Raw genomic sequence first — 16,496 nt, forward strand, 5'->3', positions numbered from 1 at the left:
GAAACTGGATCTTTGAAAGAAATGAATGGGATTAAAATTCAGGGGGATTGATGGATTGCTCTAGTGTCTATATACTGTAAAATAAGTGTTACACAGTGCCCTATTCAGTGCATGTTAATCTGGAAACTTTCTGTATTGCACTTAGAGTGTCTGTTTGACTTGGAATTGGCAAATAGTTCTCATTTTTCAATCCCTTGATGAGTGTGATGTCACCTTTTTGAAGTTAATCTCTTTTGTGCCCTACAGGTATCTGTATGTTACTAACGCAGCTCAGTGCGGAGGCAATGGACTCTCTGTTTCATGGGACAGTTTAACATCCCGCTTTGCATACTCCGCACAATGGATGGGTTGAAAAATGGTATGTCATCATGAAACTTTTCATGATTTGATGAGATAACAATAGATTAAAAGTGGTCCACTTGTGTATTTCAGAGGATAACCCAGCTTCTGACCCATTCTGGCCAGCCCTCCACTGTTTTATGGTAATTCTGGACCGACTTGGTTCTAAGATCTGGGGTCAGGTTGACCCTAAATACAGCGTTCCAGACAATCACCGGAGCTGCCAGCTATGTTTGCAGAAATTAGAAACATCCGGCAAAAGACCATGGGGTAATTTTGAATTTATTGAAAAGATTTGATGCCATGCTGAATTGTAGCCATTGCATAGGAAATTGCAGTAATTCAACAATGCAGTACACTCAATGCAATGATTCTCGTTATGGATCTGCCTTAAACGTGAATAGTCAACAAAAGCCAGTCACTACTTGGTTTAAAATGCAGTGAGGTGCTTCGTTATTCTGTTATTATAGTTGTATATTCAACTGTGTGTGCTCATGTGATGAGCTGCCATTAAGAGAAAATGTGGTGATTTTGTGCCGACGTGATAAACTGAGGTCTCTTTTGTGCTGTTATCATGTGAGAACATATAGGTTGGGGCAAAAAGTGGACCAACAGTAGTAGCATATAGGCCTATGCAGTGTATTGCATTAAAACTCCAAGACATTGGGAGGGATTCTTCACAGGGATGGCAGAATCCATGCAAATGTAAACACATAATTAAAATGTATCACTATTTCCAGAGATCCTTAATTAAAAAAAAATAAAAAATGGAATGTAATGATTCCATTTCATATACATTGCTCCTGGATGTTAAAGATTACATCTATAATAGCACTTTAACAGTGAAGATCAGCACATATTATAAAAAACAGTTCTCTTTAATTTCTGATTCCGTGAACCTGGCCATTATTTGACAAGGAAAATGGTTCAAGTGGTGCCAGTTGGACCATTAATGGCTGCTTTGAAATGCCATGCTTGGCGGAACTTTTGTTAGCAGAAAATGTTTGGTAATGTAGGGTTTTCTGAGAAGTTATTTAATCAATTACATTTTTTTTATGCACAGCGGTATGTTTAAAGTGGAACCTGAATATGATGACAATATGGTGACCTGCAGTCAGATGGTGTACAACTGTTATGCCTCAGAAAAACCAAACCATGTAAGGCTTCTGTTTTGACACTGCATTCTCTTCATTCAACAAACATTTCCTGCACTCTTTATTAGAAAAAAGCTGAATACTATTTTTCCTTTTGTTCTTTATGTAGGCATCTGGTTTGTCGTCCAACAGTGGGGTTTCAAGCAACTATATGATCTATGAGGATATGCAGTCCCTGGTCACAGTGCTTGATTCTGAAATGGGCCAGAGCATGCGTGTATACGGAAGCACTTTTCTGTGGTTCATTCCTTTTGTTCGTTCCATAATGGAACTTTCAGAGCTCAATGCTTCCTATATTAGTGAAGTCATCCACTATCTTTGTGATAAGATACGAGAAAATCGGCACATGCTAACCGGACAGACGATTGTGTACGATAAAGTGTCAGAGTTATTCACTCGTATCCTTATTCAAATTGTTGAGCTACACTCTACTGAAGGACGGATGGGTATACTTTCTCGCTGTGCCCACAAGTGGGTTGGGGAGATTGTCTTGTGCATCATCCAATCAGATGAAACACATGGACCACCAGACAGGATGGGTGGGATTCACGGAGTCAGTTCAACCTCATACAACCTTGGGATAGTTCGAAAACTGCCTGCATCTGGAGGAGGCATTGGTGCTATAATTGCTGACTGCGTGACACTGATTCGACGGCTACTGAAAGACGGGAAAAGGAGATCTGTCCCAAGCGCGGCCCGCTTTTTGAGTTTGCTGAACAATCAGTTGCGTGGAGTTACAAACAAACGATGGGATTTAACATGTTCTGAATCTGATGAGCTTCAGAAGTGTTTGTTAAGAGTTGTCCGGTCAATGCCAGAAAGATCTACTTCTTCACCTTCTGTTGTTCCACCACCATGTGGACCATCAGTGGAGGCAACTACAAACACTGTTATTTCCAGAAATTCCGTGGCAACCCTAAATCAGCAACCATATGAGCACCAAGAGGCAGGTCCAAGCAGAGCAGGAGATGAATCTGGTTTTATCAAAAAGGAGTCAATTTGGAATTATAAAAATTGGGATTTGGATGAGGATTTCTGCAGCGGTCTTGAGGTTATCATAAAGGCTAAGAAGGAAACCCTTGACCCAGTGTCAATTTCACAGCTGAGTCCAGTTGTTCAGTTGGAACGCGTTAAACCAGATATAAACAAGTCCTTAAAATCAGCTAAAGAGGCATGTGGTTTTGGAGCTGATGAGGATGAGGAGGATGACGATGAACCCCTTGATATCAAACTGGTTCGTCTGACAAAATCAATCCACAATGTTGAATCTGGCGACTCCGAAGATAACAATAATGCTGTTGAAAAAATTGGTAACAGGTTCATGGGTGCTTCAAAGGAAAATGTGGAGTGTAGTACCATTGTTATCTCTGATGATGATTCTGATAATGATGAAAGGCCAAATGACATCCTGAGGTCTCCAAAAGTTTGTGTCCTGTCTGAGAGCCCCGGTCGTGATTATGATGATCTCAGTGAATCACAGGTCTTTGAGTTTGAGACCCAGCAATATGTGGCATCTGCCTGGGATGATTCTGCTTTTGATGCATCAGACTTGACGAAGAAGCCCAAATCAGACCAACTACTCAAACCACAGGTGGATGAAACTCCTCGTGAAGCATCTCCATCAAGTTCAGAGACCGAACTTATTCCAGATGAAGACATTGAGAGGGCTTGTCAGCAAGCAGAAGATAAGATCAGAGAACAGCAGCAGCCACAAGAGCCAGTGGATTCATTTGCAACTTCACTGTCCAAAGCATCCAGTACTGCAGAGAGCTGGGATAAATTTGCCAAACCAAAACCGGTTAAAAGCACAAAAACAACTCCATCTGAAAAGAAACAGCCTAAAAAGCCATTGATAATTGATGCCCTTGCTCAAAAAAGCAGACGCCACTCCTGGAAACGCAGCTCAACATCTCAGGATATAGAGGAACCATCCTCTTCAACTACTCTATGCTCACCTTCCTCTTCATCCTGCAGCTCTGTTTCCTCTCCTTATTTTTCTGCCCCCAGTTCAAGTAATACCCCTAAGATAGTTCCCCCAAAGAAGGTGCGTAAGGTTGCTGAGCCAGAATCCACAGCAGAGCGTTTGGGATTAAAAAAGAAGGAGAGGAAAGCATTTGATCTTTCTCAACGCTCGCTTGATGGTGTTGCTAAACTGAGGTGCCATGGTCAGAAAGTGCAGGTAGAACCACAACAGAAGAAAAGGCGAGTGAATCGAGCCAATAAGTCTTCTCCACAGAATCATATCGTAAAAAGCAACAAGAAACTTCTGGGATCACAAGATATTCAGTTTTTCAGGCTAAGTCGTGAGAAGCAGGCAAATCAGAGGCCAGCAACAGGAGTCATCACATCAACATTAGCTCCCAAACCAGCAGATATCAATCAGCCAGGTGAAATGCACTTACCGAAACCTACAGTTGCAAGCAGCGAGGCTGGTGATATCTTTCCTTGTCCTCAGCCAGATTCCAGCTTTCAGCGGGATAATGAAAATGCTGCATCAGGAACCAATTCTGCAGGAGATGGGGCTGGAAATAATAAGTGTGTAGAACCGGAGTACTTCCAAGCCAGTGAGACTGCTGATGCCAACATGGAAAACGAAAAACCTGCTCAGGAGGATGATGAAGAATGGATGTTCCTCACTCAGATGGAACCCACCGACATGGAACTGTGCTCTCAAATGGAGCAGTTTGAGGAAGAAAATGGTGAAGAACTCTTTCTTACCCAGAGAGACCCTATAGACATGGACATTGATACAGACAGTGAGTCAGATGCCCCAGGGCCAACCTTGACCCCTAAACCTATTCAGACTCCTATTGGTGGAAATGATGATCATTTGTTTGTGAAGCCTGGCATGTCACCTATATCTCAGAAAAAGGCCAAACCTTCTACCACAAAAATATACACCCCCAGCTCCCGCAGTGCCTCGCTTGTCCTTGAAATGGAAAAAGAAGCCAAGCCTCCTCCTGCTGCGAATGTTGCTAAAGCGAAGATTCCCGACTGCCCCCAGCAGTGCCACCTCCGAAAACATTTCAACCTCTCCATCCTCCACAACCCACAATGCAACTTCCTTCACGACACGCTCCATATGCTCCTGAGTTGGCCACTAGTTCTAGAAGAAGCTCCAACTCAGAGCCACCATCTTACAAGGTATACCAAAGACCCGAGGCTCCAGTTTACAATCCAGGACCCACAGTGGATCAAAGCCAGACGTTTGACCTTTCAATCTTGACCCAAGCAATCCTTAAATGGGAATATAGGATGCTTGACAATTACAAATCATTTGGGAGTCCACATGATCTGTGCCAACTACCGCTGCAGAAAGTGCCAGTTCAGTTTTCTAGCTACTTGGAGTACTTCAACACCTTGTACCCCCTGCTGCTAATTAATGCATTTGAAGAGGTGGGACTACATCTTATATCTGTAATTCCTAAATACTTGGGTGTAATTAGGACTGAATCTTATACAATTAAAGGGTTTGTTTTTCACCCAAAAATATAAATTCTGTCATTAAATTACTCACCTGCACGTTGTTCCAAACTAGTAAGACATTTGTTCATCTTCAGGACACAGATTAAGATATTTTTGATTAGATCCAAGAGCTTGTTCTATTATTAAGGGCTACTGGAAAGGAATACATATTGCCTTACAAGATATATTTGAATGTGTTATACCCTATAACAGTAAAGTATTATTTTTTTGGATACAGACTCCTGGAATGGTTAAAAAGAGATACATTTCTAATAAATATATTATTGGTAGCCATTAAAAAAAAGAGTTTTACCAAAAAAAATTTATCACAGGAGAGTCCTACCCTAAATGCATGGATGGAAATCACATTGGAGTGAATAACAGCATTTGTAAATCATAAAATGGAACAATTAGCTTTGTACTGGGAAAAATGGATCAAATATGCAATGTCTCATATACCTGATTTTATAAAAAAATTTATCACACATTTAGAGATGTACATATGTGCTAATGTGAGTGTAGACATAGGTGTGCTTATGTATGAGTGTATTCGGATGTGTAATGTGCATTTAACATAAGTGTAACGTTGTTTTAAAAAAAAAGGAAGAAAGAAAGAAATCCAAGAGCTTTTCTGACCCTATATAGACCGCAACGAAAACTGACATGTTCAAGGCCCAGAAAAGTAGTAAGGACATTGTTAAAATAGTCCATGTGGCATCAGTGGTTCAACATTTAATTTTTATAAAGAATGTGAAAATACATTTATGTGCCCAAAGAAAACAAAAATAATGGCTTTATTCAACATTTTCTTTCTCTTCTGTGTCTTCGATGTGCGTTCACGAGAGTACCACGACCAATGCTTTTGTGTTCTACATCAGATCGCTGGCTTCTGCATCAGTAGCACCACACGCATGTATTGTGATACTCCCGTGAACGCACATTGAAGACTGACATGAAAGAGATTATTTTCTTTTTTTCTTCATGTACAAACTATTCTGGCAGCTTCATAAAATTCATATTGAACTACTGATATTAAATTTGTTCTTATGACCTTTCTGGGTCTCGGACATGTCTGTTGAAGAGTCAGAAAGCTCTCGAATTTCATCAAAAATGTTAATATGTGTTCTGAAGATAAACGAATGACTTGCAGGTTTGGAATGACATGAGATTGAGAAATTAAAGACAGAATTTAAATTTCTGGGTGAACTATTTTTTAATTTGTTTGTTAACCTTTAATTTGTTTTTGTCCTGCTTCTACTACAAGGATAATAATTGGTCATTTAATACCAGTGTTAAGGTTAACCAATTACTTTTTGTACAGATGGCGAGTGAATGGCTCAAAGAGGGCAGAGTCAAGCTTAACCTAACATTCCAGGGAATAGAATACAGCAATCGCACAGCTAGTGCCAGCTTCACAGGTAAGTCCAGCCATGTTTGCCAGTTTACCTTCTGATGTTCAGTAAAGTTTATTCTGATACAGTTCAAATCTTTAATTGTTACTGTCGGGGAGCATCCATTTTAACCATTTCATTGAAGTTTTACTATTTTTTTTTTTTTTTTGTAGCAAACATTTCTCAGGAAACTGACATGAAACAACTGTACCCAAAAGAAGATGACCTGGTGCTACTTTGGTTGCCTGACAACACTGGGTCATATGCCCATGATGAACCAAATTTCCATGAAACGCATCCTCATTTTGGTTATGTGTCTCGGTCCAATGTGTCCAACAGAAGTTCAGGTGTGTGACTTGTGCGGTCATTTAATAAGGTTCGTGTATGTTTATGTCCACAGTCTCATTACTCTGTCCCTCCTCAGGTTCCAGGCCAATTCTCAACTTGACGATTCAGACACGTAGTAATATATCTTCAGGGAATTCCCAACCTGTGCTCTGTGAAGTTATCGGATCATTGATCAGCATATTCCGGGAGTTCCGTGCACTGTGTTTGCTGCGGAATGGACCAATGTTGCGACCTCTACTTGCTCCACATGCATCTTTTTTCATGCACACTGTGGACAGCCCACCGGACCTGGATTTACCAGTGAGTTTGGGTTTATCTGAAGCAGTGGTTCCTAATCTTGGTCCAAGGGACTTTACAGCATTGCACATTTTGTATGTCTCCTTTTTTAATACACCTGAATTAAATCATTACTACTTGAGCAGAGAGTTCCAGGAAACAAATCTGACAGATAAGGGGTGCGAACCAAATGTGCAGTGCATAGCTATAAGCATTTTTTCCATATTCACCTACAATCCTAGACAACTATTTTTGTGCATGTTTAAGTCCAATAAGTGAAACTGATTTTGATCCCACGTTATAATTTTGCCCCTTTCTTTCCTGCACTCTCTTTACCTTTTTCCTTCACTCTTTGGCTCTTCCTTCCTTCCTTGCTCCCTCCCTTGCTTCCTTGCTTTCTTTCTTCCTTCCTTCCTTCCTTGCTCCCTCCTTTGCTTCCTTCCTTGCTCCCTCCCTTCCTTCCTCCCTTCCTTCCTCCCTCACTTGCTTCCTTTCTTCCTTCCTTGCTCCCTCCCTTTCTTCCTTCCTTCCTTGCTCCCTCCTTTGCTTCCTTGCTTCCATCCTTCCTTTCTCCCTACCTTGCTTCCTTCCTTCCTCCATTGCTCCCTCCTTTGCTTCCTTCCTTCCTTCCTTGCCCCCCTTGCTTCCTTCCTTTCTTCCTTGCTCCTTCCCTTGCTTCCTTCCTTCCTTCCTCCCTTGCTTCCTTCCTTTATTCCTTGCTCCCTCCCTTGCTTCCTTGCTTTCTTCCTTCCTTCCTTGCTCCCTCCTTTGCTTCCTTGCTTCCTTCCTTTCTCCCTATCTTGCTTCATTGCTTCCATCCTTCCTTTCTCCCTACCTTGCTTCCTTCCTTCTTTCCTTCCTTGCTCCCTCCCTTAATTCCTTCCTTCCTTCCTTGCTCCCTCCCTTGCTTCCTTCCTTCCTTCCTTGCCCCCCTTGCTTCCTTCCTTCCTTCCTTCCTTGCTACCTCCCTTAATTCCCTCTCTTGCTTGCTTTCTTCCTTCCTTCCATTTGTCCTTGCTTGCTTGCTTTCTTCATTGCCTTCTTTCTTTTTTCTGTGCTTGCATTCCAGGAGTTCAACAGGGACCAAGCAAGAGCAATAGCTTGTGGTCTTGCCATGGTAAAGAGAACAGAGAAGACCCCAAAATTTCTCCTTATTCATGGTCCTCCAGGAACCGGGAAGAGTAAAACAATTGGTGGCCTGTTGTACAAACTACTATCTTTGGTATTTGTCTTGTTTTAGTTTTTTAGTCCGAATGTAACTTTATTCCTGCCTACTGTGAATGCTCTCAAGGACACCTTTATCTGCAACTGCAGCTGGGTTTATTTTGTGTGTGGTTATTTGGTCAGGGTATTAACAGTGCTGCTCCTTCGGGGAACATTCATGCCAAGTCTCGACGGACACGAGTTCTTCTCTGTGCTCCCTCTAATGCTGCCATTGACAGTCTGATGAAGAAGGTCATTTTGATATTTAAAGAGAAATGCCGAAACATCAACGCACCTCAAGGTTGTGAGCTTGTGCACACATTGACAACTTAAAAAAAAGCATGCATGCATGCCATATACTGTCACATTAAAGCATGTCTGACACCACTTTTTGTACAGGTAACTGCGGGGATATAAACCTGGTACGATTGGGAAGTGAAAGAACCATCTCGAAGTCATTAAAACCTTTCAGCCTCGACCACCAGACTAAAGCTAGAGCACGTGAGAGAGAAATTCATGCATTTACAGTTCACGAGTAAACACATGTGATGTTAATGTATCAGGTGTTTGTGTGTAGAGCGAGCTCAGCAAACTGCAGAAGCTGACATACACAAACGCAAGGAGCAACTGGAACAAATCATTGAAAATCTCTCCCAGCGATGTGCAAAAGCCAATAAGGATTCTTTCGAGGTAATGCATCTACTCACACAAGTTTCTAAAAGACAGAATATAGATATCATTGATTTAGTGCTTTGTCAATGTGTTGGTTGACAGTTCAAGACGTTGATGGAGGAGAAGATGCAGCGCCTGAAAGAGAGAGAAGGACTGGGTCGGCAGATTAAAGAGGTAAACGGTCACATTTGTGTTTCACAATACTTGTAAAACTCCCACAAACAAACATACCTCTCGTCTCTTTCTTAGTGTCGCATGAGGCGACAGGAGAGTCAAGCTGTTGTGCTGCAAAACGCTCATGTGATCTGCTGCACGCTCAGCACCAGTGGAAGTATTGTCCTCGAGAATGCCTTCCGTCGCCTCGGACATGAACCATTCAGCTGCGTCATCATTGATGAGGTCCCAAAATCTAATTCTGTGAAATGTGTTTTTATTTGGTTGAATACAAAAGAACTATAATTACAATTGCACTTCTCATTTTTCAATGAATTGAATTTCTTATTACTGCTAGTGCAAAATATAACACAATGAAAGCAAATTAATTGTTTATATTATCATTATATAAACGCACTAATACTCCTAACAACCATATTTAAAATCCTCTTTGTGTGTCTCTGCACTTTTGTAGGCTAGTCAGTCTAAAGAATCTGAGACTCTGATCCCCATGCTGTACCGAAGTCCTGCTGTAATCCTCGTCGGTGATCCCAACCAGCTTCCACCAACAGTTGTCTCTCAGGTAACCCACCATATTCGTCAATGAGTATTTGTATTACAAGCATGTAAATTTAAACACACAAATGGTTAGGATTTTCTGTGTATTTTTAGATTTGTGTTGTAAATTATCCCATTAACCCTATTAACCATAACCCTGGTCATTCAGTGTTTTAATTTTTCCCCCTTATAATGCTAGTTAATGGACAAAAATACTATTGTTATTCACACAGTTTTTTATACTTTATTTTAAGGTGTCCCTGTTACAGTGTAATTATACATTTTAAGGATTCCTGGTCAAATGACCAGCCTACTATTATTATTATTATTATTCATATTTTTTCAAATAATATATTCAATCTTTTTTTTTTTGGGACAGGTTTTGTATTTCTTTTTGGAACTGATTGGTTGTAGGCCTCATTGATCTGAACTGATATACATTTAAGTGAACATTTAAAACGATAACAATATATGTATGTGTGTGTTCACTCCAACTGATGTGCATAAGCTCAGATAATTGAGACCTTTGATCAGTCTATATATATATATAAATAATATATAAATAGAAATTAGATTTTTTTTTTAGAACAGCATAAGGGTTAAATATAAGTGACAGGAAAAAATGTATCATTCATTTTGTGCATGATTTGAATTACATTTTTTGTGTTTTAACAGAAAGCGAAGGAGTTTGGCTTCGACCAGTCTCTTATGGCAAGGTTATGCAAAAGTCTTTATATGTCAAACCCGCAACTCTCTCCAATCGTCCTGCTCGGCGTGCAGTACCGCATGCACCCGGACATCTGCGAATTCCCCTCCAAGTACATCTACAACAGCGCTCTCAAGGACGACTGGTACGCACCCAGCTGCTTGTTTGTTTGGAACGTTTACACTTGTGGCATGAGTAGAGAGGGAGAGAGAAGACCGTGTGCTGCAGTCAGACTCCTCATGTTTATGATGTGTAGGCAGGGGCAGTGCAGGCAGTATGATCAGGAGCAGACGACTATGACTAAGTCTGAATTGAGACTCCTCCGGTCACTGAGAGGACCGTGCGTGTGGTGAGTGCTCAACATAGCGAGCTGCTTACTGCAAACTAAACCATGGTCTGCAGATCTCAACAAACATGTTCCACTGACACTGATTGACTCCCATTTTGCTGTGAAGGTCTATTACTACCGAGAATTAAATGAAAATGCGACATAAATCACAGATGAAAGGTGTATTCAAGAAGCCATGGATAAAAGACTTCAGTTATTCGTGTGCTTTATGTAATGTAACGTGTGCTACAGGAAAGATTGAAAGGGATCTCTCGCACTTTTGATGCAGTTTCAGTCACAATCCACCTGTGATATTGTTATGCAACCTCTAAAGTCGTTGGCAGAACCCAGCTCTATTCGGTGATGGTGAGCTTTAGATGATTATTTCGTCTACTTTTTTGGTGTTAAAAAAATAAATAAATACTTGTATCTTGAAATAACATAAATTTTCTAGTTTTCACTTTCTGCAAGAACTGTTGTTTTAATTTAAGTTTAATTTTAAGTACCGTACTAAAATAATTAGTACTTTAAAATGTATATAAAAAATAAATCAACGAAAACATTATTTCAAATATAAACATCAAATGTTTTAACAAAATCTAAAATGGCATATAAATGATACTAAACTAACACTGGTCAGTTGAAAAGAGAAACAAATATTGTCTCTTGGTGTGACTAGGCCTTCAAATTTAACACTGTATTTTGTGAAATGGCTTCATGCTAATGCTGCTTGGTTTTTTGTTGTTGTTGTTGTTTTTATGTTTTGTCTGTGACTTCCGTGTTAATACGCTCTTGTTCTAACAGTCACAAAAGCACAATTTAATTGTGCAAAAAATGCCCCCATGCCATTCATCAGCAAGAATGCATATATTTAAGTATGCAATTTTTTTTAGTGTTTTTGTAGTGTCGTCTGCCGGTTCTCTGAAGAAGCACACTCAGTCTGGGGTTTTTCTCTCAGAAGAAAAGACTTTATTTCAAGGAGATCTCCTGAATGTTATTTATGATCTCCTTATATACACTATATGGGGCGGTTCCACATAGTCAATCTTTTCCTTATGATTACACTTTTAATACCTCCCTAGAGAGAAGAGGCGCCCTGCTTGATTTATTCTAAAGAAAGGCCATATATACATGCCTGACCATATGTTTCTCATCAGTTTTGTACATTCCAGCACGTAGGCAAATTCCTTTCTATACTTTACCTATAGGATTATAATGGAATAATAACTAGCAACAAAAATGGCTAGATTCACATTGATTATTTACTTGATTGATTAAAATCTTACTAAGAAAAATCTTCCACATATTTAGCTAGTAATTAATCTGCATTAGGAGGTGTGGCAAAAAAAAAAAGTATAAATATGCACTTCTGATTTGTATCCTGTTGTCCCTCAGTGAGACGGCTCAGAAGCGCTGTTCCCTCAGCTGGCCCTTCAAGCCCTACAAAGTGTTCGACGTGACGGATGGGATAGAGAAGAAGGAGAGAGAGTAAGAAATAGAGGAATGTGGGTGGGATGGTGGGCTTAACTTTTTTTTTTACCAGTGTCTGAACAGTTGATTTATTGTGTTTCTCGACTGGTCAGTTCATTTTCCAATCACAAAGAAGTCAAGCTGGTCTTGCTGCTGTTGAAGCTGCTGGGTGAGAAGCAGTCAGTGCGAGTGGGCGTCATCACACCCTACAACGCCCAGAAACAACGCATACTGGAAGCCATCAGGGGTTCAGGCATCGACAACAAGCATCTTCAGTGAGGGCCCCGTCTGCAACTTTACTTAAGATGTTTTTCATTGCAGATTGCCATAAGAAATAATAGTTAGAATTGAACTTTTGTATCTATGGTTCTATTTTTGAACTGTGAATTATTTTAATTATCTGATAACTACCTGTTTTTTTAAGAAATCCTTATGAAATATTGAGATATATATAAATATTACAATTTTAAAATAACTGTTTTTGTAAATTATTCCTGTCACGCAATTTGTTAGCTAGCTGCCATTAATCTGTTCTTCAGTGTCACAACTGCTTTTTTATAAAAATATGAAATTCAGTACTAACACAAATATTAACATTTTATTATCTTTGCAAAGTTTAAAGTAAGAGCTATTATTGATAAATGTGCAGCAAATCAGCCTATTAGAATGATTTTGAAGGATGAAGTGATGCGGAAAATGCAGCTTTGCATTGCTGGAATAAATTATATATAAATTAAATTGTAGCATGATTTCACAATATTATTGTTTTACTGTATTTTTCATCAAATAAATGCAACCTTGGTAAACATTAAGAGTTCTTAAGAAAACAAAAATCATTATACAATCATAATATTCCAAACTGTTTCGACCGGTAGAGTGTGTATGAATAATGTGTAATTGTGTTTTAGGGTTGAAGTCAATACAGTGGATGGCTTTCAGGGCAGAGAAATGGACTGCATCATTGTGTCTTGTGTGAGAGCCAGCAGTGAAACAGGCTCCATTGGGTAAGTGTACACAGCATATATATCAATCATCTACAATGTTCAAGTTTCTGGTTCATATATTACATTGCTTCTTACTTTTTAAGGTTTGTTGGAAATCGGCAAAGAATGAATGTAACCATCACCAGAGCCAAATTTAGTCTCTTTATTCTGGGACATTTACGCACACTCAGGGTAACATACACATTTATACATTTGTTTGTCTCGACCCAACATTAGAGGTGCTGTTGTTTATTTCTAAGTGCTTTTAATGATGCATTTCTGCAGGAACAAAGTGATTGGGGAGCATTGATTGAGGACGCTAGTATACGTAAAACGATCATCAAAACTATGCAAAAACAATTTGAAAGAGATGTCAGGCAGATTCTTAAACCAGAACGAGAGCCGCCGACCCGCAGTCTCTCTTATCCCCCAATTGGGATACCGAGCGCTGTGACCTCACCTGTGACATATGCACCTGTGGAAACAGACCCCGCCCCTGCGCCCCACCTTCAACATGATACGAGCAGTGCGCCAATGCCACGGCTAATACCCTTGGAATGCCCTAATAACCCACGGATGAGCGACAGGCCCACAGACCCACGTTTTGCAGAGCGCCGGCCAATCAGAGAACAGGGACCAGACAGAGATGGGCGGGGCTTACCAGAGTCCCGCCGTTCTACAAACAGGGCTAATTCGTATGAAGCCGATTCTAGAAGTACAGGCCAGTCTTCCAGATACTCTTCAAGACACAGCAGCTCTTCACCATCAAGACGACACAGGAGATAAATGAATTATCCCTGTTTTTATGTCATTAAAGCTTCACAGCAGTGCATTAAGGGAGAAATTTTTCCTTCGTGTCCTCTTCTCCATGTTTTGAGAACCCACTATGTACATGGGTCTTCGTTAAACGTCTTTTTCTCAGGCATTGGCTTTACAATTAGCTTGACAAATGAGTTTGATGGCAGTGCTTACTGCTTACCTTATCTCTTTCTAAGTGCGTTCTGCTGCTAAATGAACATTTAAAGAACAATTTTATGCATGAAGAGGGATGTTTTGTTCCGCACAACAGGTTTTGAGTTTTTGGACCTTGTGCTCATCTCCAAAAAACAATATATTGACTCAAAAACTGCACTTTCTAAAGCAGTTGGACGTGCTCAGAAATAACCATTTTTTTGGTGTATAGTTTGCTGTACAGTTTGTCACTTATTTGAATGTAACACTGATTGAAAGAGTTTTGCAGGGATGGATTTGGTGTGCATGAATGCATTGCCGTTTGTGTTTCACTGGTTGTTTTATGCTGTCTTTTAACATTCTGGATTTCTGGAAACATACTGGATTATTTTTGACTGAGCCGACTGTTAGAATAGTTTTTTCAGGTAACTTTGATTATAGTCACTATTAGTCTGGAGGAGGAGTTAAAGAAGGCCAAAAACAGAACCAAAGTTATTGCTTAACATTTTCATTTCAGGTATAAATTGTCATGTTGTGTTTGATTTGTGAATGAGAGTTAAGTTTGTACAGTTAAAGTATACAAGCTGTGAGACTGAGAGATCGACCCACTATTGTGGCTTTTGCCCTTGAGTTTTATCTTTTGGTGCCACCAGTTTTACAAAAGTGTATGAAGAGGACTTTATTTTGTACAGATGCACTTTTTGTAGACCGGAAATTAAAAGAAGTTCCTTTTTTTCTTTTTTTACATTTTGGATTGTTTTTTTTTTTGTTTTTTTTTTTTTTTCTGTAATGAGAATCAGTGCACAAATTGATTTTGCAGGTGAGCCACTATTATTCTTGTGATGTGAGTAGATCCACTGAATCATATCATGGTAGTCTGTTTTTACCCTCATTTAAAATGTATACAAATACTTGAAATTGGTGAATACTATGGCACATGGATGTTAATCAATCAGTGCCATTGCATATTTTGACCTACAACAGCGTCACCATCTGTACCATGGTACCACCACCCTTAAGGTTTGTTGTCTTTTTAATCAGTCAATTCTGATAGTCTTTCCTTAAAATACATAGGGGTCAACACCTCATCCCAATCTTTTAATATTTATTTGTAATGGGTGCAATAAGCCCCTCAAGACCATGGTTTTATTTTATTGGTGTAAAGTGACTTCTAAAATCTGTCATGGTCTCAAGTGGCTTATTGCTTTTTGTAAAATGACAACAACCATGTGATTAAGAGACACAAATGCATTATTAGTATTATTAATCTGAACGAACGGTTGTTTGGCCATGTGATATAGACAGGTAGTGGTCATTGCGTAAAATCTGAAGTCAAGGAGCTTCAATTTGCTTTTAGATTCTCAATACAGAGTATGTGTCTCAAAGTAAGAACTAACGTAACCTTAACTAAAATATTAAGTGTTCAATGGATTGTGCTGTTTTTCCAACATAAAGATTGCTGGGGAAAAAAAACTGTTGTGAACACTGTATTTTGTCTAATATGACATGATTTAAGACTTTTATAATGTGCGTGCCACATAAAAAAAAAACTATCCCTAAAACAACCTATAGTTTTCATCCATGTAAAATTCAATATGGCATCCTGATTAAGTCCCGCGTGAGCCTCTCCCGCACTTTCTCAGTGCCGCAGTTAACCCGCGCAAATCTCGCGCCATGAGGAGCTCCATCAACAACAGCTCGCCTCATTGGTGACAGCCAGGTAAGGATCAAGTTTCCTGTAAACTTTGGCACTTTTTTTTTAACTGCTGTAAAATTAAACCACTATTAAAAAATGTCGATACAGAAGCTCAACTTAGCCCTCACAGGCTAGATTTGAGTTGGCATAAAAAAAGAAAGGACCCTAAAAATCAAGATATTAATTGTCCATGGAGGAGTTTTTCTTTTTGTGTTATTGTGGGTGCTATTTTAACTAATATTAGCATAGAAGTTTGATATAAATTTTACCCAACAGTAAAAAATAAAATAAAAGTTAAATTCATTAAACTGTCAATACACACAGCTGTGTGCATTTTAACTCTTTTTGCTGGTTCACAAATGAAAATTTTAACATAGTCATGAACGATTTGCCAGTTTTCAGTGATTCAATAAATTATTAATTTCTTGATTTATTTATGAGTGAATCAAATTTCACTGATGAACCAATCACCAGTCACTCTGAGTCTATAATGATGACTCTCAAGATTTACTACTTTGGTGATTTGTTGGAATGGAGTGCTGATGTCCTCCATGCTCTCAACACTATTAATTTCGACTCCATCCAAACTCCAGATACACCTAACTATAGTGTTGATGATGAAGTCCCCCAAGCTACAGTGTCTGCCATGTCCAGCTGTAGGGATTTTGGACGACCTGTAGCTTGTTTATTGAAGAAACGGGACAACCACCTAGAAGTGCATTACAATAGTCCAGTCTAGAGGTCATGAATGCATGAACTAGCTTTTCTGCATCAGAAACAGATAACATGTTTTGTAGCTTGGC

At 39.5% G+C, this 16,496-nt stretch overlaps 1 protein-coding gene across 1 annotated transcript; it reads left to right on the forward strand.

Annotated features, from left to right (window-relative positions):
- Positions 1-246: 246 nt before the first annotated feature.
- Positions 247-14,742, forward strand: LOC113075750 (probable helicase senataxin; the record flags this gene model as incomplete). The annotated part of the gene is given in 24 exon segments (XM_026248444.1): positions 247-296; positions 298-358; positions 433-530; positions 532-576; positions 578-609; positions 1,403-1,496; positions 1,603-4,486; positions 4,489-4,889; positions 6,280-6,376; positions 6,523-6,696; positions 6,774-6,997; positions 8,043-8,195; positions 8,321-8,477; positions 8,576-8,677; positions 8,754-8,866; positions 8,951-9,022; positions 9,098-9,247; positions 9,477-9,584; positions 10,235-10,410; positions 11,989-12,081; positions 12,177-12,338; positions 12,972-13,067; positions 13,151-13,238; positions 13,332-14,742. Coding segments are annotated over 24 exon segments (6,131 nt in total), but the record flags the coding sequence as incomplete, so codon positions are not given.
- Between the last annotated feature and the right edge of the window lie 1,754 nt (positions 14,743-16,496).

Source organism: Carassius auratus, unplaced genomic scaffold (assembly GCF_003368295.1).
Source record: "Carassius auratus strain Wakin unplaced genomic scaffold, ASM336829v1 scaf_tig00017625, whole genome shotgun sequence".
NCBI classification, from domain to species: Eukaryota; Metazoa; Chordata; class Actinopteri; order Cypriniformes; family Cyprinidae; genus Carassius; species Carassius auratus.